General features: G+C 45.0%; 1 protein-coding gene across 2 annotated transcripts in view; it reads left to right on the plus strand.

Moving 5' to 3' along the window:
• The first annotated feature begins 1817 nt into the window (after positions 1 to 1817).
• LOC124471077 (chemokine-like protein TAFA-1) overlaps positions 1818 to 23987 on the plus strand; it is a 90811-nt gene continuing 68641 nt past the window's right edge. For both annotated transcript variants that reach the window (XM_047025405.1, XM_047025406.1), the window contains exons 1-2: positions 1818 to 2323; positions 4456 to 4592. In XM_047025405.1, the coding sequence (XP_046881361.1) occupies positions 4469 to 4592 (124 nt within the window). In that variant the 5' untranslated portion in view covers positions 1818 to 2323; positions 4456 to 4468. The remainder of the gene's footprint in view (positions 2324 to 4455; positions 4593 to 23987) is intronic.

The raw sequence follows: 23987 nt of genomic DNA on the forward strand, positions 1-23987 counted from the left end.
ACTCTTGGAAAATGGTAGATTGGACAATCCCTTCATTTAATCTGCTCAGTTAAAATCTTCACTTTGTGATGCAGGTGTTTCTTAGCTATATTTAAGCGTAGCAGACAGGCTGGCTATCTTATATGGCACAGGTCCATACGATAACCTCACTAGTCCATGCACCATTCCCATTAGAGTCCTATAGACTCACAGCTCCATAAATGATAGTGCTCTGGACCATAGACCCTATCACTGGAACACTCTATCACAGGCACACTACTATACAGCAGTTATTTTCTCCCGACCATTACTCTTAGTTTAGTTCTGTCATGACAGACGCTTGTTAACAGCTAGTATTTTACTGTGCCAATTTCCCACTGCAGGTACTCAAGGCACCTTCCCTTTGTGTAACCCAACAGAGAGAATAATAAATATCTTCCTCTCTCTCCCTCCATTTTGCTGCACTGTATTTTTCCCATGCAGCCCCCCCTGCAGTCCCTCCCCTTCAGCTCATAACTCTGGGCTGCGTGCATCTGCCTGGCACGCAAGCACACTGTGAGGAACAAACAGAGGAGCTGGAGGCACTGAGAGACCGTGCCCCCTTGACCACCACTGTTCAGATAGTGTGAGAGAGAGAGAGAGAGAGAGAGAGAGAGAGAGGGAGAGAGAGAGAGAGAGAGAGAGAGAGAGAGAGAGAGAGAGAGAGAGAGAGAGAGAGAGAGAGAGAGAGAGAGAACATTACCATCTCCAACACACCACCCACAGGATCTGGGCACCAGTTGTCAGGGAGCTGAGATTCTGCTAGTGCAGCCTGAGTGTTTACAGCTTTCGCACCAACATAGTGATCTGTGCAAACACACACACAAACACAAATTATTGGATGACCATCAACAAATAAACAAGTGGACATGTACCTGAATGGTAAACTCACATTACGATACACATGCACAAAGGCACATCTCAAACAAAGACACACAATTTCACTCACTCAGCCACGAACAGCTTCTTGCCTCCGCTGGGCTCTTGGGTACATAACTTGGGTTCATTTTCAGTGAATTGTCAGCATGTAACACTCAGCCCTGGCAGGCATGTGGGATTGGAATGTAGGTTGCTGGTTCAGGCTAGGTATGGCTAAAACTAAGCTGCTACACATGTTCTGTGCTGGTCTTCCATTCTTATTTTTCACCCTAGTTCATCCAACACCACTCGTTTCTATCTGTCTGGCTGTGGAGTCATTCCCACTGAGCCTGCAGACACAGCTTGTCAGAGAACATGGGGACTGTGCTCAGTCTCTGGGCCAGCTGCAGCAGATGCAACTTTGTTTGGGACGTGTGAGACCACCAGAGGGGCTGGTGGAGAAACAAAAGCCCCATTGGCACCACAAAAACAGTCAGATGAGCACAGCAGCCGGCACAGGATCATGTGGTGATTACAGAGCTTGAATGAGACAAGCTGACTTCTATTAAAAGCACCGTGCTCAGAGCATATTTCAATCTCTCCAAGCGCTGAAAGGCAAAGAGTATAAAAGACACATTCGGCTTTCTTCCACACAACAGTGCAGACACATGCACACATTTGCCAGCTGTACAACACACAGTAGATAGTATCAGAAGAGAAAAGGGAGGCGGGGGTTTATTAACTGAGCTTCATTAGACGAGAGAATCTCAATGCAGAAGTGGGCAGTCTTGCTTTAAGACATGTGATCTGGCTCTCTTCAGAGCTCTCCCTCTCTCTCAGACCGGGCTGTATTGTAGCACATACACACACTCTAACACACACACACACACACACTCTACTTAGTGCACTGGAGAGGGCTGAGCCTCACAGAGTCAGTGCAGCTTCTCAATGAGGGGACGGAGCCTGGAGAAGACAGAGCAGTTGTTTCACTGGAGCCTATCGCTGTACGCGTGTAAGAGGGGAAGTGAGCAGGCAAATTAACTCCTTGTCCTCACGAGAGTGTTCACCTCCAGAGGAGCAGTACAAGAGACAGAAGGGAAAGGGGAAAGAGAAGGAGCTGCCATCTGTGGTTGACATAAGGTGACATGATCAGCCCTCTATCCTTTCCTACTTTGTGACTGGTCCCGTGGCTGGAAAGGTTTTTTTGTTCTTTTTTTTTTGCATCTGTACACGCAGGGATTTCAGACGGACTGATTCAAGCGGGGCCAGGGGAGGGAGTAGTAACAACAGAGCGACATCTCCCCTTTATCCTGCTCATTTGTGGACCTGGAACTTTCCCTTGGAAACCCTGTCTACAGACTATGGATGGATTTAAGACTGTCTAGTGAGTCTGTTGGACAAACGCTGATCTTGACAGGGATCCGTTTCTTCTGATCACACCACCCAGGTAAGGGCGTCAGGATCTTTTGTGTACGCTGAAGGTGCATTGTAATAATCTTTTGTTAACTTGGAGAAGGTGTTGCTAGTCTACAGTATGGAGTACATGCTTTTAGAGTGAATCAGCGGAAGCCAGTCAAGAGAAAACACCTGAGTGAATAACGCATGTGATTAAGCCTGCACTATATCCTACCTGTCATTAATTAAACATATGATTGAAACACAGAAGTATATGAATGTATAGTGTGTCATGGACTTTTGTAGCCTACTGGTCACATTTGATCTCCCTTACTAAAGTCCTTAAAGTTTTATATAGGCCTACATTTAAGTAGGGCAGATGTTTCAAACATATCGTTGTGACAGCACGTAGGCTAAGTGACTGATTCCAAGGTTACAGCAAGTTGGATGTCCAAACCCAAACTGCCTGCTCTTCTCATCTTTCTCAAATGCCTGTAATTTTAGATCGAGATTTAGCAATGACGCATGAGGAAAGGAGACCTCAACGTAATGTTAATATTTATGGAGTGAATGTGATATTCCGATTATTTCGATATACCGAGGCAATGACTAAATATGCTATCTAACTGAAAAAAGGATGTCACTTCGGTAAACATTTTGAAAGAAAGCCGTTGTGGTGGCAGAAGGCAACGTGCGCTCTTTTTCTGCGAAGATTATCAGTACACTAGATGCACGTGAAGAGCCCGGCAATGTAACATGTATCGTTACTTGTACCGAATTGATTGCGATGTGAAGGTATGGTCTAATCAGAATATAAAATTAATTGTAAACGACTGAAAGAACATATGCGCGAGTCAAGTAACGCTTGCATGATTGCTTAATCGAAGAGCACACGAGCTAGAACCCGTACGTTTTCAAAGTAGCAAACAAGCAATGTGCAAAACAAGGACATCAACTAATCGAATAACTGAAGTTGTCCTGCAACGTTAAAATACACAACCAAGATTATCAGTCCGCCAGGCCTGCGTTATTATACAATTTTTTCTACTCTCCTTTTTCTTCTGTTCGTGTGGGTTGTCGATAACGCGACACATTCTTGTTTTGAATCGGATGCGTGCCGATATTCAGCGCAAGCAGAACCAAAAGGAGGATAGAGTTAAAGAACAGCTTATTTTCCCTTTCCGACGTGCCTGTCTGTTCACCCAGAATTTTTATTCTTCTTCATATGCAGAGGTACACAGACCGTAAAAAGCTTACCCGGGGGAACAGTTTACATTTCGACAAAACTGAGGATTATAGAGATTTAGTGCAGGAGAGGGGATTACAATATGCCGTAAATAATTAAATGCTTAATTTCTGCCCGTTGAATATTCAGTAACTGACTGTGTCAATGTCATTTGAGGGGGCATTTTTAAATTACGTCTTTAATCTTATGCATACTATTACTGTTGCATGTTTATATAATGACAACGTGATTTTAAACTATTCGTTCTATAGGCCCTACAAAACGCCTTCATATGACTCTTCACATCCTGTGTTCAGTAGGCCTGACATATAATTCCCCCTTTAATGAAAGATAATTATCGTCTCTTCTAGACGTTTGACTCAGATTCATGTTGCAGCACATTGTAATAACTTACTCTTGGTGTCGAAATGTTAAGGTACTTATGTATCATACTTTACAGACCTTACATTTAATTAATCTTTTACATTGTTCTAACATTTGTCAAGGATACTTTTGACACCTGACAAGAATGACCTTGGCCGGGTTTCCCAGATTCGTTAAGAAGCTCTTAATGCTAAGAGCTTCTTAGGAACGTTCTAAGAGCGCTAGAACGCTCTTAGAACGTTCTTAAGAAGCTCTTAGCATTAAGAGCTTCTTAACGAATCTGGGAAACCCAGCCCTTGTGTCTGTCTCCCCAGACAATCATTTTGTTTCCTCTCCACCCCCATCTCGTTCAATGTCACTCCAAGATTTCATACATTTATTCTCTTTCGCTCCAACCTTGCATTGCGATCAATTTAGCTAAATCTTCAATCCTATTTAGTTAAATCTTCTCATGTCCATCGCGGCTGATTTATAACCTGATTGACTGAGTTGTTCTTTCTCGTCCTCTCCATCTCTGTCCGTCCGTCTGTCTGTCTGTCTGTCTACATATCTGTACATGTTCTTGCCACGGTTAGAGGTGTCCCTGCCATGTCCTGGTTACTGTGTGTGTGGATTAGCCTGGGCCTCTTGCTGCTGTGCCAGGCTACACTCTACCAGACCATCCAGCAGCACCACGTGCCCCGGGCTGGGCGTAGCGACATCCAGTACCTGGGTGAGTACCATACCCATAGCTACTTTTACCCATACTTGTAACTGTGCCCTGGCCTCATCCCAGGGACACACTACCTCTCCTTTGTGATGTTCATTTGTTATTGTGAAAGGGGAGTACTGTAGTTCTACATTACATTTAGTAATTTAGCAGACGCTCTTATCCAGAGCGACTTATAGTAAGTAAAGGGACATTCCCCCTGAGGGAAGTAGGGTGAAGTGCCTTGCCCAAGGACACAACGTCATTTTGCATGGCCAGGAATCAAACCGGCAACTTTCTGATTAATAGCCTGATTCCCTAACCGCTCAGCCATCTGACCCCCGAGTTCTAGTCTTCCAAATGATCTTATGTTGTGTCGTTCCATCAATGGTTGCTCTGTGGTGAATTGCATGCTAATGACACGCTGTCTTTGCTTTTGTAGTGGATGTTTGAGAGTGAGTTGATTTCCATGTTTGCTGAGCTGCAGCTGCTGGTTTAATCAGAGGTTAGAACCCCCTCCTCCTCCTCCTCCTCCTCTCCTCCTCTCCTCCTCTCCCCCCGCCCCTCTCCTCCTCCTCCCCTCCTCCTCCTCCTCTCCTCCTCTCCCCCCCGCCCCTCTCCTCCTCCTCCTCCTCCTCCTCTCTCCCCCCCCCCCCTCTCCTCCTCCTCCTCCTCCTCCTCCCCTCCTCTCCTCCTCTCCCCCCCCCTCTCCTCCTCCTCCTCCTCTCCTCCTCTCCCCCCCCTCTCCTCCTCCTCCTCCTCTCCTCCTCTCCTCCTCTCCCCCCCCCCTCTCCTCCTCCTCCTCCCCTCCTCCTCTCCTCCTCTCCTCCTCCCCCCCCCCCCCCCCTCTCCTCCTCCCCCTCCTCTCCTCCTCCCCCCCCCCCCCTCTCCTCCTCCTCTCCTCCTCTCCTCCTCTCCCCCTGCCCCTCTCCTCCTCCTCCTCCTCTCCCCCCTCCCCTCCTCCTCCTCCTCTCCTCCTCTCCTCCTCTCCCCCTGCCCCTCTCCTCCTCCTCCTCCTCTCCCCCTTCCCCTCCTCCTCCTCCTCTCCTCCTCTCCTCCTCTCCCCCCCCCCCTCTCCTCCTCCTCCTCCTCCTCCTCCTCCTCCTCCTCCTCCCCCTCCTCCCCCTCCTCCTCCTCCTCCTCCTCTCCTCTCCCCCCGCCCCTCTCCTCCTCTCCTCCTCCTCTCCTCCTCTCCCCCCCCCCCCTCTCCTCCTCCTCCTCTCCCCCCCCCCCCCCTCTCCTCCTCCTCCTCCTCCTCCTCCTCCTCCTCCTCCTCCTCCTCCTCCTCCAGACAAAGAAGACTTTTTAACACAGAGACCTAGGAGGAGAGGATTTTCCGCGTCTGACTGCAGCGGCATCCTGAATCTATCAGCCTGCTACATAGATAGGACTGGCTCTAGGCAAAAATCCCCATCAGTATGCCAAGAGTTGGAGGCGGCTTTGATCACTGTGGCTTAGATGGAAATGACAATTATGTTTCTCTCTCATTCGCCGGAAGCATTCAGCAATTAAACCCAGTTCTTTTTCCACTGCAAGGGAGAACGGGAAAGGGAGTCACTGAGGTGGGTCTGGTTCCCTGCATTAATGTAGGGGGAGCAGCGTTCCTAAGCCGTGGTGGTGTGTATTTGGTAGCTGCACAGGGGAAGTATTTTGTTCTTTTGGTTTTATTCAACAATGACTTTTTCCCCGAAGCTGCTGACAATGACAGTATTTCAAACTCAGTGTGGCTCGGCAAATTCCAATGCCTGTTAAACATTGATGCTATCTGAGCTTGTTTCATACTCCTATCTGTGTTGTATCATCGAGGGAGAAAGCCGGTAATTGAAGCACAGCAGTGGAATAAACAGCCATTGATTTCTGGTGACTTGTGATGGGCGACAAGATAGCTGAACACCAATGGGGGTTTTAAGCAGGTGGCTGAAGGAATGGTTTTTGGCTTACTTTTGGTGTGGAAGAGCTGACACAGTGGGATTCTAGATTGTTTAAGGGAGAAAGTCCTCACCTAAAAGCATTCTGTTCTCATTAATTGGAACAAGAGGTTGAGAGATGAGCGACAGAAAGCTCCAAATGAATTTTTTAAAACTTTGCCTCCAGGTTTTTTAGGGGCCTAGTAGAGCTTGGTCCCTGAGATGTACAGGGAAGTGCATGCCCTACAGTGAGTGTCTTTTAAATTATGCAGAGGTCCACGTGAAAACAAAGAGAAAAGCCGGCCAGGGTCTAAGCAAGTCAGAAAACCTGCTCTTTTATGTGAAAGATTTCATGAACTCTCTCTCTCACGCACACACACACACACACTCGTTCTGAAACCATTAATGTGTGGCATTTTCTCTGGGGATTAAGCAAGAAAAATGCATGAACCCGAGTAGGTGAATGAGTGTGTGAATGAGCGTCCAGGAAAAATAAGAATAAGTTATTATAATTTAGTTCTTTATTAGTCATTTAATGCAAGATTTTTCCTAGACTTCCCAGAGCTTGGTTAATGAATTTTATTTAAGACATTAATTTGCTTTCATTGATATTTTTATGAGAACAAAGCTTTCAGTTTTCAATAATTAACATGAGCCAAATAAATATCCGTAAAAACAAACCTTTACTAAGACCAAACAATGATAGATGAGGTAAGTAATGGACAGTCACACTGTATTGCATCCATAAGCATTGTAGGATGTGTTGATGTTTGCTAACCTAATAATTGAACCCCCACATGAATGGGTCCTCGTTACTGTGGATGTAATGAGGACACTCATCTGTAGTTGTGAAACTGAATAGTTCTATTTACCGTAGGTCATGGTTTCTTAAGGAGATGAAGTAGGCATCCATCTTCCTCCAATGCTGTGGCCTTAACTGGTCTAACTAGAGCTGCTTTCTCGGAATTGAAATGCTATGATGAATATTGGAATTAGAATTGATTTTATAATTTGAGTTTGCTATCTCGTTTCAGTGAGAGCAGAAACAGATATCCTAAAGAGCAATACACAGAGAGCACATCTCACAGTGATAAATGCATGTTTGAAATGTTTCAGAAATCCAATGCCGTTGAATGGGTTGCTACTGTATAATTAAAAAGGAAAGAACAGATGTGAAACATTATTTATATGTCATATGATAAGGATCGGAAAGTTGTCCTCATGTACGAGTGTGAGAATAATAGTTTTTTTTGTTGCACATTTCACAGTAACCCTACCAAAGTAGCTTCCTATGCACCATTATCATAACATTTCGTAAAGAGATTTTAGATATTAATGATACTCAAAACGAACATTTGTGGTTTGCCATTATTATTGCTTTGTCTTCTCTCATTATAGATTTAACCAAGCAATGTGAATGCTGGTCTTGTTCTAGAAGCAGCACTCAATCTCTGAACAGTGTTGTGATTACAGCACACTGGTACTTTAGGCTCATTAGCTATAGGTTGTGCTGATGGTTATTGGTTGGGCATTGATGAGCAGAGTTGATGACTAGAGCTTCAGTCTTTTATAGGGGTAGGTGAATGGTGGTTGTTGGTTCGGGTGTGGAGCATGGTTGAATGCCTATAAAACCACATGAAGCTGAACAGGCGGGGACACACAGACAGGGGGCTGTGGATAGATCTCAAAGCAGATGAAGCGAAGGTCATGTTGTATTAGACACAAATGTAATCCTCAAGCCTGTTCAGGCATTTAACAATATTTTAAAAATCGGCTTATTCCCATCTGCAACACTGAGCTGACAGAATAGACACTGTACAATGCATAAATCCCAAAAAGTATGACTGGAGATAAGGATTCAGCTTGTTTTCACATATTTATCGTAATATTTCCATGACAAATCGGGTGGTCACTGCCGAGGCTCAGAGTGAGTAACGAGACGTCTGACTGCTCCGTCACCTACCCAGGAAGAAGCGCCACTTCCTCTCCCATGAGCCCCTGCTCCACAGCCTCCCTCCCGTCCCTCCGCCGGGCGGAAGATTGATGGCGGCCCGATTCCGGGCAGCCAATTCTGGTCTCTCAAGAAATAATCCAGTACATTGACAAATGAGCTGAATGTGACGTGGCGCTCAGGCCCGGCTCCACTTCTCTCTTCACCTGCCAGCACACACGAGTGCCTCCTGCCAGGCCTGCTCCTGTAGACGTCCGACTGCTGTGGAGGAGTCTTGTCTAGGTCACGTCGGAACGCACTGTCCAAGGGCTGAACATCCATATGGGACTGTTTGCTTTAGAATTGGGTGTCTGTCTGATGCAGTGTCCTGTCTTGATAATCAGTTTCATTTTTATGTCGCAGAATGTTTATCTGGTTTTCCTGTCTTTGAGATATGCATGTTCATGGTATGGTGATAAACTGTAGCAGACAATGGCCACAGAGGAGTACTGGGCACAGTGCACTTGTTACCGTGACAACATAATGATTTCTACATGGGGAAAATAATATATGATCCAAAGCATAAAATAGAGGATGTGATGGTTTGTAAGAGGAAACCCTTACTACCAAGGCAATGCTATTATAATGATTTAAATCATTGATTTGAAATGTATTACAATGACTAACCTAATCACAGATGATTGGGAGGCGTTTTAATTAGCTCAATGTTCAGTGTGCCATAATATGCAATACTCCCTCAATCTGGGAAACCTTCTGAGGCAGAAGAAATAAATATTTGATTACTATGATTATCAATGACAGAAATAACCACACACAGTTTAAAGTATCTTCAAATTAAATGAGATTAATAGTGAAAAATGACTACTGTACACTGTACACGAACAAGGTTGAAAGCTTATGTTGGTGTGGCCATTGAGCTTCATGTGTTATAACATTTAGCTGTTTGTTGAAAAGGAAAGTGTTTTGTATGTTCCTCTGATGTGCTTTGGACATACAGTAGGCGTGTGTGTGCTGATGACCATTGATCTGGATAGAAGAGAGGATGAGGACTAGCTTGAATTCCAGACACTTACATCTGAACGCTTGATTGATTTTTCCGTCAGCGGCTGCTTTGGAAGATGGAGGGTTTATCTCAAGTGTTTGTTTGAGAACCTTTGGCAATCATCTGAACCAACGCAAACTTCCAAATTCTCAAAGACTTGTTTCCAGGTTGTCTTCCTTTGCCTGCGATGGTGGTGTTAGCTCTTCTTAACATGTCTGAACTATGACATTAAAAAGAAAGACACTTCAGTAGGATTCCAGTGTTAAAACTGAATGTAGCTTCTCCCAGCATAAATTGAATATATGTGACTGATTTGTTTTTGCCATTTTGGTTCAGATACCTTTGCATACAGCCACAGTTTGTGTCACTGAATGCAACTTGAGAGGATTTTTTTTCGCATTTGCTTGGCTACAAATCTGAAACATTTTACACCCACTTTTGATTGTGGGGACTAATTAGTGTGAGAATTGGTGATGGAAACAGTATTCAATTAGATTTTGCTCACTTGAATAGATGGTGACTTAATCAGATTTGCGCAGTAGATAAAAAGGAAATGTTTGATCAGGTTGGCAGCAATGACTTAAGGTCTTTTCATGTGGAAACACATTGAACAAATAAACACACACATACACATAAACACACACACACACATAAACACACACACACACACATTGCTACCACCCTGAGCACAGTAAGGACTGCGGGTCTAAAAAATATTGTGACAACTTTCTAGATGAGGTGGCAGAAAGCAGAGCAGAAGATTTTTTCAAAAAAAGATTACCCCTCAACATTTTTGCATTTACTCAAAATCAAACAATGCACTGCTTTAGAGACTGAATTGCTCGCCGATGAAGCAAAATATTAAGTGACACAAATGTAATTAGAAACATTCATTTTCTTCTGTACCGTCTGAGACAGCCATCTTTTTTTGAGCTCCAAACCTCAAAGCCTTTAATCTGGTTCCACATTGGGTTATAATTGCTGTGAAAACTGAGGGCTTTAGTAGAGGGTTCATCGGTAAGGGCTCTTACTCTCTATTGCACGGCATGCCCTTCGAGATAATGAAAGCAACCTTTTTAAAGCCAGACTATAACCGACTGATCATTCCTGTGCAGAACACCACTCTCTCTCACCGGATTCTTTTTTTTCTGTCCCACCCCCCACCCCCCAATCTCCTCGTCTCTATCTGCCCCTCAGACGATTTGTCATGGATCAGATGAGACAATTTGTCATGGATTAGTGCACTTAAATGTCTGTGTGATAGTGGAAGCAGTCACTGGAAAAGCTTAGGAATCCTATTACACTGGTTTTTATGGCCGGCGGGGGGAGGGAGGGATAGAGGTTGAATTGGCACTTTATATGAGCCTCATACCATCTCTTTTCTCTTACCTCTTAGAAACGCTGATTCATCTCAGTCCGACTAGGTGGAGGTCCCACTGATATTCATATTGAATTAATACAGGGCCTGTGTTGAATTATGTTTGAGTTCTGACTCTTTCTGCTTCGTCACTCACTATACTCAGTCAGAGTTGAATTACAGTAGTGTATTTCAAAGCTTTTACCTTGCTTATTCAATAATTGCTAAGATGTATGAGCGATCGTTATTATTTGAGTGTTCCTGATTCCATTAATAAAGGTACAAATGGAGATAATATGTAGTTTTATAATCTCTCAGGTCTATTGAACACATTTTATACCGCTGTAGCAAGATTGAAAGATTAGTAGTATTAACTGAGAAGTAATGTCCTATCACTGGCTCTTCACTGCATGTACTTTGATGTTTTTTTTGTGAAATTACGTGTTAGCAGATTAGATCCTGTTTCTTATCTTGTCTGTGAAGTCAGAAAGAGACAGGTTCTGTTGATCACACACTGCTTATTCCACAACTCCCGGTGAAAAACAAACAAGAGAAGACGAGCCAAATCTCCAATCCAGGAGGGAGGGGTCTCTCCACTGTCACAGATATGGGGCGTCCAGGACAGAGATTATCCAGCACTTGGCACCGTAGCGTACAACCGTAGGAAAAGTGTGATGACATTTATTGTAAATCCTTAATGGAGCTTTGTCTCAAACCGCTTTGCAACCACTTCTGGCCTCTTTTTAGACTTGGCTGAACAGAAATAGCTCGGTATGTTAATGAGGTAAGGAGACACAGGCAGGTCATTGAAATGCAGCAGGGATACTTTGCACCATCATTTAGAGCCACTGCGGGGGACCTGTGTTACTCATTTCGTGTTTTGTTAGCCGAGGACTCACTGCCGCAGGACCTCATTTTCTTGGTGAAAATTGGTGAAAATTGATTGTTTGAAATGTTGTACCAATTTGCTTCTATTCGCACAATCCATTTAAATGTGTGCACATTTCCCTATACCCTTTCAAATGTTGAACTTTTTGTGAATGGGTATAAATAATCAGAGAGGTCGTTCTCAATGTACTCTTTAGTCACAGCAACAACTCTTCTCCTTGGAGGGGTACGTGGGCAGACAGCCAATAAGATGACAGAACTCGTCTCTCGTTGTTGTGTTTTGACCTCCGTTGTCTTTGCCGTCCAAACTTCTTTCGAAAGGCAGCGAGCAACTGAAAACTTCACCCACTGTTCTGCCACGGAGATCTCCATCGCACAGGTTAAAATAAACACAGATGGAACAACTGATAACAAACTAGATTTGGCCTCAGGTCTGTATCGATCGTATCTCCTTGTTCCCGGTTTAACCGCAGAAATATTTATAGTTACGATCTGTAGTTTGGCCTTTCAAGTCTGGCGTTTGTAAAGCTCCCCCAACATTCCATCTTTCTAACTGTGTAAGCAGAACAAAAGAGAAATTACAGACCTTACTGTGAGATGTACTTGTCTGGAAATTCAACCCACTGTACTTTCATTCGAACAGTGATGTCAAATGCAATGTTGTATGATGTAAGATTGGAAAATAAAGACACTTCTTTCCGCTTTCTTGAATACATTTCTGCTTGTCACAAAGCATGAACACGAACCAACGGAAGGTTCCTGAGTGCTCGGAAGCAGGGTGTAGAACACTATTTGTCATGTCTGATATGTCCATCTGTACCTAAGCAGTGTCACTAAAGCAGCGTTGGACTGTCTCCTCATCTTTTGTATCATCTGGAGACCTGATCCCACAGGGAGATGTTGTCAGGGGGTTCCCAGACACAAGACCTGCCTGCTGCTCTGAAAGTAGATATATTTTTGAGGCTGTGTTGAAAGCAGGTCTGTGTAATATATCTCCATTTGCCAGAACACCTCAGCTGCATGCCAAGCTGACAGAGCATGTTCCATTGTGTTGCTTCCTGCTCTATCGCTGGCTTGTTACTGATTGGCTGGCAGTGTGATAGAATGAGGAACGGGGTGTTGTCGCTGTGTGTCTGACTGTGTGGCCTAATGACCCAGAGGACTCCTCCTCTTCCTCTCTGTCTGGTCATTATACATTCAGCCCATCTGTCTAGCCCCCCCCCCCCATCCCATCCCAACCCCCCACCCCCCACCCCACTATCACCCCTAACCCCCTGCCCCCACACTCTTTATCCACAAACATCTGTATGTGTCACCGCTAGGGTCTATGGCTCTGCAGGGCTCCCAAAACAAATGTAAAACTACATTTTTAGCATGGGCAATTAAGCAAACCTGGCAGTGGGTATTTAAATGCAATGTTATTTATAAGAACCACAGGTCAAGCTGGCTGGATACGATTTTCAGTTCTGCATGTTCTGATGTGCATTGTCCAAGAAGTTCCCACAGTCTGGGCAAAAACCACCGCGCAGTGCCCTTTGAATCCACCTGAATGCTGTCTTCACTGCAAAAAGGACACAAAAAGGATAGGTAAGTCCTTGACAAGATACCTTCTGAAAGGCCTCCAAGCTGGTGCACGTTCATAAAATAAAATCTGACAGATTTGTTATGCTCCTGGATTGGGGGCAGAAAGGTACAGATAATGTGTACGGTGTGTGACTACATCAAAACAGGATAGTGCTGTGCCATGTTTTAGCCATGTTTTTCTGAGCTCTCCTCCAGTCCTACCCTGGCTTTACCCAGTATAACTGCAGCACTGTGCAGATCAAAGAAAACTCGCACAGTAAATCCCTCTGTGGGGCCTGTGATGGTGGGGTTAGACTGTCTGAGGAGAAGCAAGGTGCTGTGGGAGCTCTGCTCTCCCTAACAAAGACACAAGCTTCCATCCAGTACAATTTGGCTGTTGAATTTAAGGAGTGATCGTCCAACAGGAACTTGTGTTAATGCGGTAGTCCTTCACAAAGACCTATCATGTCCGTTTTCATACTAACATTCATGCAGACTTGTTCCCATTGCAGTGTTAAAGGAACACAATCAGCCTGTTTGGCAAAGTGACCCATACACCAGAGGCCAGAAAACTCCCTGGCAGACATGCTATCATGTAGAGTGGCTGTTCTCTGCCATGCATAGCATATGAGCTGGGTGCGTCCTGTCGCAACAATCACGCACAGTATGTCACTTGTGTGCCTCTGTGCACGATCGAGCTGTGGCGAGGTAATTAGAATTTATTTGTGATTCACACGAGAGGGTAGATGGAGACGATGCCTCTGAGTTCTCCAGCAAATTAGAAATGTCAGCCAGAACCCAAACAGAGGCAGACTGGAGGGGCTCCACACTCACATGCTTTGACAGTTTGTTCCACTGCTGAAGTTTTGGTTGGATAAAGGAATGGTGAGAGAGTTCGGGCTATAGTGGGAGGATGAATGAGACTGTGAGAGATGGGGAAGATAGGGGATGAGGACAGAGGGGCCAAATGATGTGGGCAGAGTGGAGGAAGAGAGAGAAGTGTGGTGTGGGGTGCAGGCTAGAGGAGAATTTCACTGCAGGCCTCATTAGAGTGGGGGAGTGTGTTATAGTGGTCTGGAAATATTCGTTTCTGACAGGACATGTTTTCCGCCCTGACACTGTGACATAGAGACTGACACGAAATTATATTGTGTGCATCTTCATGCATGTGTGTGTGTGTGTGTGTGTGAGCCTGGGGACTGTGGAGAGACATAGTGTGACAGTGGCAGCTGTGTGTGCCATAGAGATATGCCTCAGGCCAACTTAAACAGATAGGAAATGTATCATCTTCAGTCACTCACTTACTGAGGTGTGATTGTGTCATCATGTTGTCATGCCTCAGCGATCTGCAGGATCTTTAACAACTGCCTCAGCACATTTATTGCAAAAGCCTATTCACCCTTTTTCGTTTTCAGTCTAATTTCCTTTCTTCACCATCCTGTGTTTTACAATCTTTCTCTCCTTGGCATCACTCGGTGTGCACCCTCATGAATAGCACAGCTGCTTAAACCACCATAGTGTGAAGATGTGCTATGTTTGGCAGCCATGCTTGAACTGATATTGACAACGAGCAATTATTTGACTTGACCCACAGAAAGCATGTGGTAACATTATTTTTAGGACGAGTTTAGCGATCCTCCAGGGCCATGTGATAGTTGATCCCGCACCGCACCTACCCTGTGGCATGTGGCGAATATGCTCTGAATAAACTCGAGCACCACTCGAGCAGTGAATCAATGAATGCAATCTAAATGAGACTTAGGAGACGAAAGTTCTTCATCTTGCCTTGCTAATGCTATCCAACAGCAGCGTCATGGGCTCTTCTCTTTGGGAAGAGCTCTCCCTCTTTCTCTTCCACTTTCTATTACTCTCTCTCTCTCTCTCTCTCTCTCTTTCTCTCTCTTTCTCTCTTTCTGTCTCACTCTCTCTCTTTCTCTCTCTCTCTCTCTCTCTCTCTCTCTCTCTCTCTCTCTCTCTCTCTCTCTCTCTCTCTCTCTCTCTCTCTCTCTCTATCTCTCTCTCCCTGCCGTTCCTGCAAAAAATCTGGATGGACATTTTGGACCCTCTCCTTCTCTCCCCTGCCTCTAATGTTAGTTATATTGGTTGGAGAATACAAGCTCTCATATAGTCTTATGGGTTCTCTGTGAACACTGTACTCCAACCTGGGGGAAATTGGTTTCTTAGCAGAAGATCCTTCTCTGAACTCGCTTCCTCATAAGGACACTCCTCAGTACATGTATGATTATGAAAAGCTTTTTTTGAGCCGGGTTGTTAAGTGACATATTCATTTCAGACAGAATTTGGCAAGATGAGTTGGTGTAGTGATATAAAACGGTGAAGAGCAAAATGAGTAGGTGTGACACATAAATATATCCAGGGCTTGGCAGCCTCTTGTGCCTCATTGTGAATCAGTGACTGTCCTGTTTGTATCCCAGTCCCCTGTGTGCTTGTGTGTCTTCAGAACAGGAGATTGTTTTTTTGTGATTTCCATGTGAGGACACCTGCCCAAGCCCAGCAAAAAGACAGAGGAGAAAAGTAGTCATTGGCTGGGAAAAGATTTGGCTCATCAGCCTTTTCCCCCTGTACGATGACCGTCATCTATCATTGTTTACCCCACAGTCTCTAGTGAGATGCTAGGTGCCATCCTATCCCAAAATACAATTTTCTGTCAGCCATTTGCATCAGATGGCCTGCTGGTGTGTGTGTGTGTTGTGTGTGTGTGTGTGCATCAGGCAGCCTGTCCTGCTGCTGTCGCTGTGGCCCAGCCAGACAGATGGCATCCATTTGATCAGGGAGACGCTGTAATGGCGGGTAGGGATCGGTTAAACGAGCTCCTGTCATTGGGTCTTCACGAGCAGGCCGTCCTCCCAGTCTGCCTGTCAGTAAATACATTAACCTTTTTAAAAGCTTGCCATCTCTCCCCTGCCAGTGATGATGGGCTGGGGGTGAATGTGTGTCACTCATCTGCAATAGTCACCCCAGCTACAGCTATCAAGGTCTGCCCAGATCTGTTCAAGACACGAGTGTGTGTGTGCACGTGTGTGTTTACATGTGTGTCTGTGTGTGTGTCTGTGTGTGTGTGTGTGTGATGCATCTCTTGCTTTGTAAGCAATTCTTTCTGCTGCTATCAGGAACATGCTCCCCTCGTATCTCTTTGCACTCGTCAATCTATATTTACAAAGTTACACTTAATGGTTGGGTTTTCTAAATTGTCAAGCTCTCAAACATGAGATAGCAGTTTACACCCTTAGCTGCAGGTATTCAATAAATCGCCGGTGCATGTAAACCTGTGCTAGGGTAGTGAGGATAACAGTTGTACCAGGCTAAGGTCTGGTACCAGGGCTGTGGGTACCTGCCTTGAAAAGACCATCTGGGAACCTCTGATGAGGACAGGGGCTGGGATACCCCACAGGTCGGACCTGCCCTACACTACCTGGATCATAGTATGCATGAGTAAAACATACAGATATGTATTTATCATCCTGTTTGTTGATATAACTCTAACATTTCTGTAAATGTTAACTAACTCTTTGAATGTTCACTCAAAGCTGTGATCTGGCTCTACGTGTGGCAGCATCGCACATGCACATGTGACCGTTTTTCCATGAATTTAAATAGCACAGAAAATACACTAGGACATGTTTAGTAATACATGTGATCATCGAAACGAAGTCCCTCTTCCCCCAGAGTTTTTACTTAAGTACCCATGTGTTTGTGTGTGTGTGCGCATGTTGGGTTGTTTGCATGCACGGGCGTGTGCTTGTGTAAGAGTGCATTTAGGAATGAGCACGCAATTGTGTGTCTGAGGTATGTGTTTATCAGAAGTAATTACACAATTAGCGTTTGAATACCGCTGCTAGATTAATTTTCATTAGGCTCAAATCAAAGGCTGTCAGTGGAGCATGTGCTTACAGTGCAATCTGTGACACGTTATAGACTGCAGCAGAAGTAGCGGTTAGCTCTGTGGTAAATGTTGAAGTGCTCATTATCATCAATGCGCACAGATGATGATTAAGTGCCACTGGAATATCAGAGGTATAAATGTTCACTATTACAGAAATACTACTTTCAGGTAACAAGCAGAGGTAAAGGGTAGGTGCCTTTTGTTAAGTGTTGCAAAGTACATTTTATTGAGAATATTCACACCTCGAAAATATCTGAATTACATTTAAATAAATTTAAAACAGCTTATTTCCATTGTATTGTATTGCACAAGGTAACAGTGCTGTGCAGATTAGTTTCCCTTTGTTTAAATGAGCACATGGACAAAAATAGGTGTTATATTCCTCACATAAATGATCCTAGCTTGACTACAGTTTGGTTGAATGACTGAATGACATACCTTTTGTATACCACAGTGCTACACCGCTCAAATATAGCAGAAGTCATAATAGTGTTTAAACATGAAGCTTAACAATTAAATATGAAACTTGGTTGCACAGTAATGTCCTGGATTTATTTAGCGTGACGGAAGAAGAATTTAGCGAGGCGGCCATATACAGTACACACACACACACACACACACACAGCACAGTGAGGATCTATAATTAAGCCTAGTGCCATTCTATACGTTAGCAATTTGTCTCAGGACGTCTCTCCTGTAGAGCAATGACAGACAATGTAATTCTACACACCCACAGGATGCTGCTGCCTGCATCAACACTGTGTCCACCTCTTCTCTCATTCCTTTCTAAACACAGATACATCTTCCAGAGTCAAATGTACGCTATACTGTATACTATGTCATGTATGTCCAGTGCATGACATAGTATAAATGTATACTATGTTACACATTTGACACAGTACATTTTCCTCAGTTTTAAAAACCTAAAAAACAGCAGTTTTGAGATTTTCTCAGGTTTGTGTGTTCTTGTGTGGGTGAATTTGGACCACACAACGTGTCACGTCTTTAGCCCCACTCTTTTGAAACCAAAAGAGTTATAGGGTAACACACACTGCAGTGTTTTTGACACACTGCAGTGTGTGTTACCCTATAACGAAGTCTAATGAACAGACTGTCCCTGTGAATACCTGTGTTGACAGGGCAAGGTCTGCATCAGCCAATCACCTCCCAATGACAGTGATGTCCATCTGAGATAAAACATCACATTGTAAATCATCACAAGGGTTGTCATCATGATCGCTACCAGGGCCCAAAGAATGCCTCTGGCTGAATGAACGGTATGTAAACAAGGAGTCGTCTGATGTTGTCTATATATAGACCAAATTTACACAGACCTTCTCTATCCAACAAGATGTTGTCCTGGAAATATCATCGACGTGGGCCTGTGGTGTTGAACGACACGGAGCATGGACTCAGGGGAGGAACAGGGGCAGTGTCAGTGAACGTGTGTGTGTCTATAGTAGGCTGCAGTGACGAGACCTTGGTCTGTGTATGGTAATGAGTGTAAAGGCTGAGGCAGTACATTGCTCCTCTGCCCAGGGGCTGTGTCAGGCTCTCTGTTTAGCTCTTCATTCACACCAGTCCACCGGTCTCAATCCAATTCATCAGCAGTAATGGACTACAGAAATTGTCTCTTTAGGACCTAACTCAAGTAGTGGACAGACTAAGTAGAAATGGAAGGGAAACATAAGGCTCTTCATTGACTACAGCACAGTAGAATGGACTGTACACCACTGTAGGGGTCTCTCTGAAATACTGTGCTGGAACCACCATTTTAGTCAACAATGTGTGTTTATTTCTGCCACATTATTTTTGCGAGTGTGTGTTGTCTGCTAGCTTATAGATAGGGCTATTTCACCTTGGTGTGTGTGTGTGTGTGTGTGTGTGAGTGCTAACTAGTGGGGGGCAGGAAGGGATTGTTAAGGATGTGAGAGGTTTCCCTTCTCTCCCCGGCCATTTGCTGCCTCCATTTCCTAGAGTAGAACCACCATGGTCAACAACAACTCCTGGTAAATGGTCACTCATATACTTTGAGGGACAGCAGCTGTTATTGGGGGCACTTTTCATCTCTGTTGGGCCATGATCAAATCCTCGTCTTCTGTGTGTGTGTGTGTGTGTTGGGGGGGTTAGACGTTATTTGCCCTCCGATGTCATTGTTTGTCAAATGGGACAAGCTTCTTCCTGGGTCATTTTGGAACAGAATTTTTTTCCCTTCCACTTGTATCACTCTCTCTGTCTCTGCATCTAATCATAATCAGCATGGCAAAAGCTGTCAATGTTTCAGCGCCGGGCCTTATGTTCTTTGTTTGGATGAGCTCCTCTGCACATTTCCCTCTCGTCTATTTCAAGAGCACTGTAGCCCAGGTGCTGTTGACTGCTAGCCTCTCTCTCCCATCTCTAAAATGAAAAGAGAGTGGGAGAGAGTGAGCTCATGAACAGCAACATGATTCATCTTCTTTTGTTCCTGGGCACACAGTACTGGAGCTCCCTCTAACCCGCTCATGTGTAAGTCCACTGAATTTTCAACTTAATTACCAGTTGTAGTTTGATGGTCAAAGGTAATATTTGATTCAGAACCTGGGCCTCTCCTATTTTTGGTGGGAGTCACCTAGCGGTCAGCTGGTTCCCCCTGTTGAGTGTCAGCGGGTTTTCCCTGCTTTCATCCAAGGGACTCCTTCAGTCCTCTCTTCTCCCTTCAATCCTCCTTTTTTCCTCACCTCTCTTCACGCTCCACTTGCCCGGAGCTCTTAAATACTTTTTTTTCCGTTCCATCCTATTCTACCTCCCTTTCTTTCCCTCCCCCCTTCCCTCTCCTGGTCCAGCTGTGGCTCAGGGGAACATCTCCTCATGACTTTTTAATCGCTCCCATAACTCGGGACACAGGGCTGAGGTGAAATGCATTTTGTGTGATCAATGTTTTCTGACTTCACATCTCGTTTTAATCAGGGTATCATCTCCTCTGGTAGGCCGAGTGAGACAGGGAGCTATCTCGGAGACTGCTGGAGGAGAAAGCACATTATCTCGCCACACTCGGCGCTTTCTGGCACCGTGTCACCGGCCTAGTCAGGTAGCAGGTAGAGGGAGAGGGAGAAAAAAGATGGGAAAGAAGAGGGAGGGAGAGAAGTAGAGGACGGAGCAGATAGAGAGGGATGGAGGGAGAGAAGGAGAGAGGGAGTATAGTGAAGTGCATGATGAGCCAAAATAACACCTTTTCTTGCACTGCGGGGGTGAGAAAGCAAGGTTAGACTGAGCTTTACAGCTAGTGAATAGTGTGACACTGTTGAATTACCGCATTGTGAACAGAGCTCAGAGGAGTAACACACAAGCAGAAAGGTAACTGTGATAAGACAGGTCTCACACAAACTGAGATAAAAGTTCTCTATGAAATGCTCTTTGTAGTTTCTCTAACAGCAGCTGTGATTTTGTATTTGTTTTTCAGCTAAATATTGTCACTTTGGGATCAGAGCGACCATCATGTAAGCTCATCTGTCACGGTGGTGTCTCTGAGGCTATGCTGTGTGTTGAATCAAACAGATCACACAGATTCCAGTGCAGGCCTGAAGGTCATGGTGTGCTACATTATTCATCAGTCCTTTGCTGGGGATTCTTTAAAGGAAGGAGAGAGAAAGAGAGAAGCATAGAGAGTTTCTTTTTCTGTAAATAAATCTCCCACTGATTCCCCCCTGTCTGTGCAGAAGACCCCCTGCCCTAGTGTCTTGACCTGCAGCCGCACAGACCCTCCTCCCCAGAGCCATAACCCCTGACAGGATGAAAAGGGGAAGAGAGTGGAAAGAGGGAATTCATCCATCCATCTTTTTTGTATTTATTTTTTACATAAAGCACCCTTCTGGTGACTAGGGCCCTCTGTGGTTCCCTTCAGTAAGGGACATCTCTGGACACAACGGAACGATGAGAGAGAGTCCCCTCCCTCCTGGGAGGTTCTCCATCGACCAATGAAACGACGGAAGAGGCCCCCTCCCCTCCCCCACCCCGCCCTCCAGCACTGCTGTCACTCGCTCAGCTTCACTGCACTTCACAGCGGGGATCTAAAATGCTGAGGATATCAGCTTAACACTTTGCTTCGATTAACTTTTGTCTCTCACCCTCAATGTGCATTCTGCTGTGCTGTTGTACTTGTGTGCTTTTGTGTGGTGCCTTCTGAAGTTATTTTAGGAGGGCAGTTTTCTACTAGTGCTACTTTTCTGCAGTTGAAAAGCAGACTGTATAGCTGGCCCCCAGCAACTCTTTACTCTGCTGACGGTCACCAGCCCCATCTCTCTCCCCCCCCTCCCCTCTGGCCAGCCTGCAGAGGAATACTGAGACTCATGTCCCCCCATCCTGTGGGAGTCTGTAGAAATAAAAGCGGAAACTGTATATCTCCAGTGTCAGTTCTGCACAGATATTACCTCCTTCAGTTGCCTTCCCCCACACCGTTGCAGAACAATGAGAGAATTCCACAAGCCCCCAAAACTCCTCCTCAACTTTTAATAGCAGCACACAGTATCAGCAGAATTACCTCTTCTCCAATGCAAGAGCCCTGCTAGAGTGTGTCAAGCCTCCAGGGCCTTTACCAGTGCTTTGATCTCACTCACAATACCCACGTGAGCTTTACACACACACACACACACACACACACACACACACACACACACACACACACACACACACACACACACACACACACACACACTCTCACACACACACACTCACACACACACACACACACACACACACTCACACACACACACACACACACTCACACACACACACACACACACACATATCCCCTTTGATATGATTCCACGCTCTTAGTGGGTGATTAAGAGAGGCGACCCAACTAAGGGTTAGAGTGATGGGAGGAAGCACAAGCCTGCTGTTGTTTAGTTAGAGGAAACCAAGGCTCTGGTTGGAGATAGAGCAGCAATTATGCTCCTGAGGTGAAACGAGGGGGGAGGAAGGTACTGGGAGAGGCAAGGGGGGGGATAGGGAGAGAGGTAGGGCAAGGGAGGGAGTCCGTTCTGGAAGTACTACTTATACCCCAGAGTCACTCCTCAGACAGCAATTAAAAGTCCTCCAGAGGGGGCTTATTGTAACGTGCATTGGAATTTTATCTCTGTGCGTGTGCTTAAGCATAAGCATATTTTGTGTTTACATACGGTTGCATGTGAGTCAGTGTCTGTGTGTGTTTAGGGAATATTCACTCCAAGTACTTGTTGGCGATATCATATATAAGGTCTATGAAATATTAATGTCCTGCCCACCCTTAACGATTCATAAATTGTATTCAGAGACCCACCACTCTCTTCATTTTGTAATTTGTCCATTGGCTTGTTAAAAAAATTGACAAATGAGATGAAAAGAGGCCTGCCCCTCCACCTGCACATTGGAGTGAGCCTGAAAGTGCTGAGAGATCATAATGTCAGTAAATACTATTCATGAACAAACTCTCCCAGGAATGTGTTTCCGCATTCCTAGTACTGCCACTGGAATATAGACTGTACTGCGCTGGGTGTTTATCGAAGAAAAGCTTTAATCTGTGTGACACAGAGACACTGAGAGAATTTGCCTCAGTACTGTAGGAACAAGTCATATTCTGTATGAAATAATAACATTAAATAATACATTCCTTGTATTGCAGGGATATTGAAGGGGTTGGACTTACCCATTACCGGCAATATGATTGCAACTGCAGAAATTAATGTGTGTTTATCTAAAAAAAAAACACCAATTCAGTTTAATGCTTTTCCATCATAGATTACAATCGATTGGAGGCTCCGAATGACTGTTTCAGGCTGATTAAAAGTATTTATCTCTCCATCACTCTGCTGGCATCCCCACCCATCTTATCATCCCTTCTCCCCTCCACCCCCCCCCCCCCCCCCCCCCCCCCTTTATTCCTTGCTACTAACATGACTCAATAATGTTTTATCTGAAATCTAAACTGAGTAGAGATAACATGTCAGTTCACCAGCCGCTGGTCTGGAGCGGGGATGCTCATCTGATGGGCCAGCTGTGTACAGTAATGGGGTTCAGGTTGGAGGAACGGCACTGCAGTTAATTGCATGGCCCCGTCGTCAGTCAGGATGTTGATTGGCTTTGGTGTGTGCCTTCAATGGCTGAGACACGGAGCATGCATTTGTTTGTGATTTAGATAAGCCCAGTGTAATCTCCCTCATTAGCCTGGATGTGTTTGTGTAGCACAGGCTTCTGTGGCAGGTGGGTTGAGGGTTGAGCCTTATGCTGTTGGGAGAGAGTAGCCTGCACACACATATGCATGCCAATGACAACCATACTGACAAAGGCAAACACAGCCGCACACACAAACACACACAGTTTTAGGCTCCTTGTTCGTTATAAGCAGTGTGAACGAGGCCATGCCGGCATAACTACGGCCTCACAACCATTACTACTAAGAGACCTTACTGTAAAGTACATCTTTGACAGATTAAACCTTGCATGATATCTATTCCTGACAATCTAAATAATAAATAGAGAATATGAATATTACTGAAATCTTCATGAATGATTTAGGCTGGCTGTCAAGATCCTATCTGCACGTGGTAACAGCGCAGTGGAAACCCAAGCTGACACCCAAACACAGAAAGACAGAGACACCAAAGACACTTTCTGTCAGATGAGTCCCACTGTGGGGCAAAAGCAAAACATTAAACTAAGATAAGGAGGAGGCACTGACACAACCCCAGTGTCTCCTCAATAAAGCTTCCCTCAGTACAGGAAAGGTCAACTCCCAGGGAAATCTATGGGCAGAGACACACATAGATATCCCGACCAGTGACAGAACTGTCT

Source organism: Hypomesus transpacificus, chromosome 9, assembly GCF_021917145.1.
Source record: "Hypomesus transpacificus isolate Combined female chromosome 9, fHypTra1, whole genome shotgun sequence".
Classification (NCBI taxonomy): Eukaryota; Metazoa; Chordata; class Actinopteri; order Osmeriformes; family Osmeridae; genus Hypomesus; species Hypomesus transpacificus.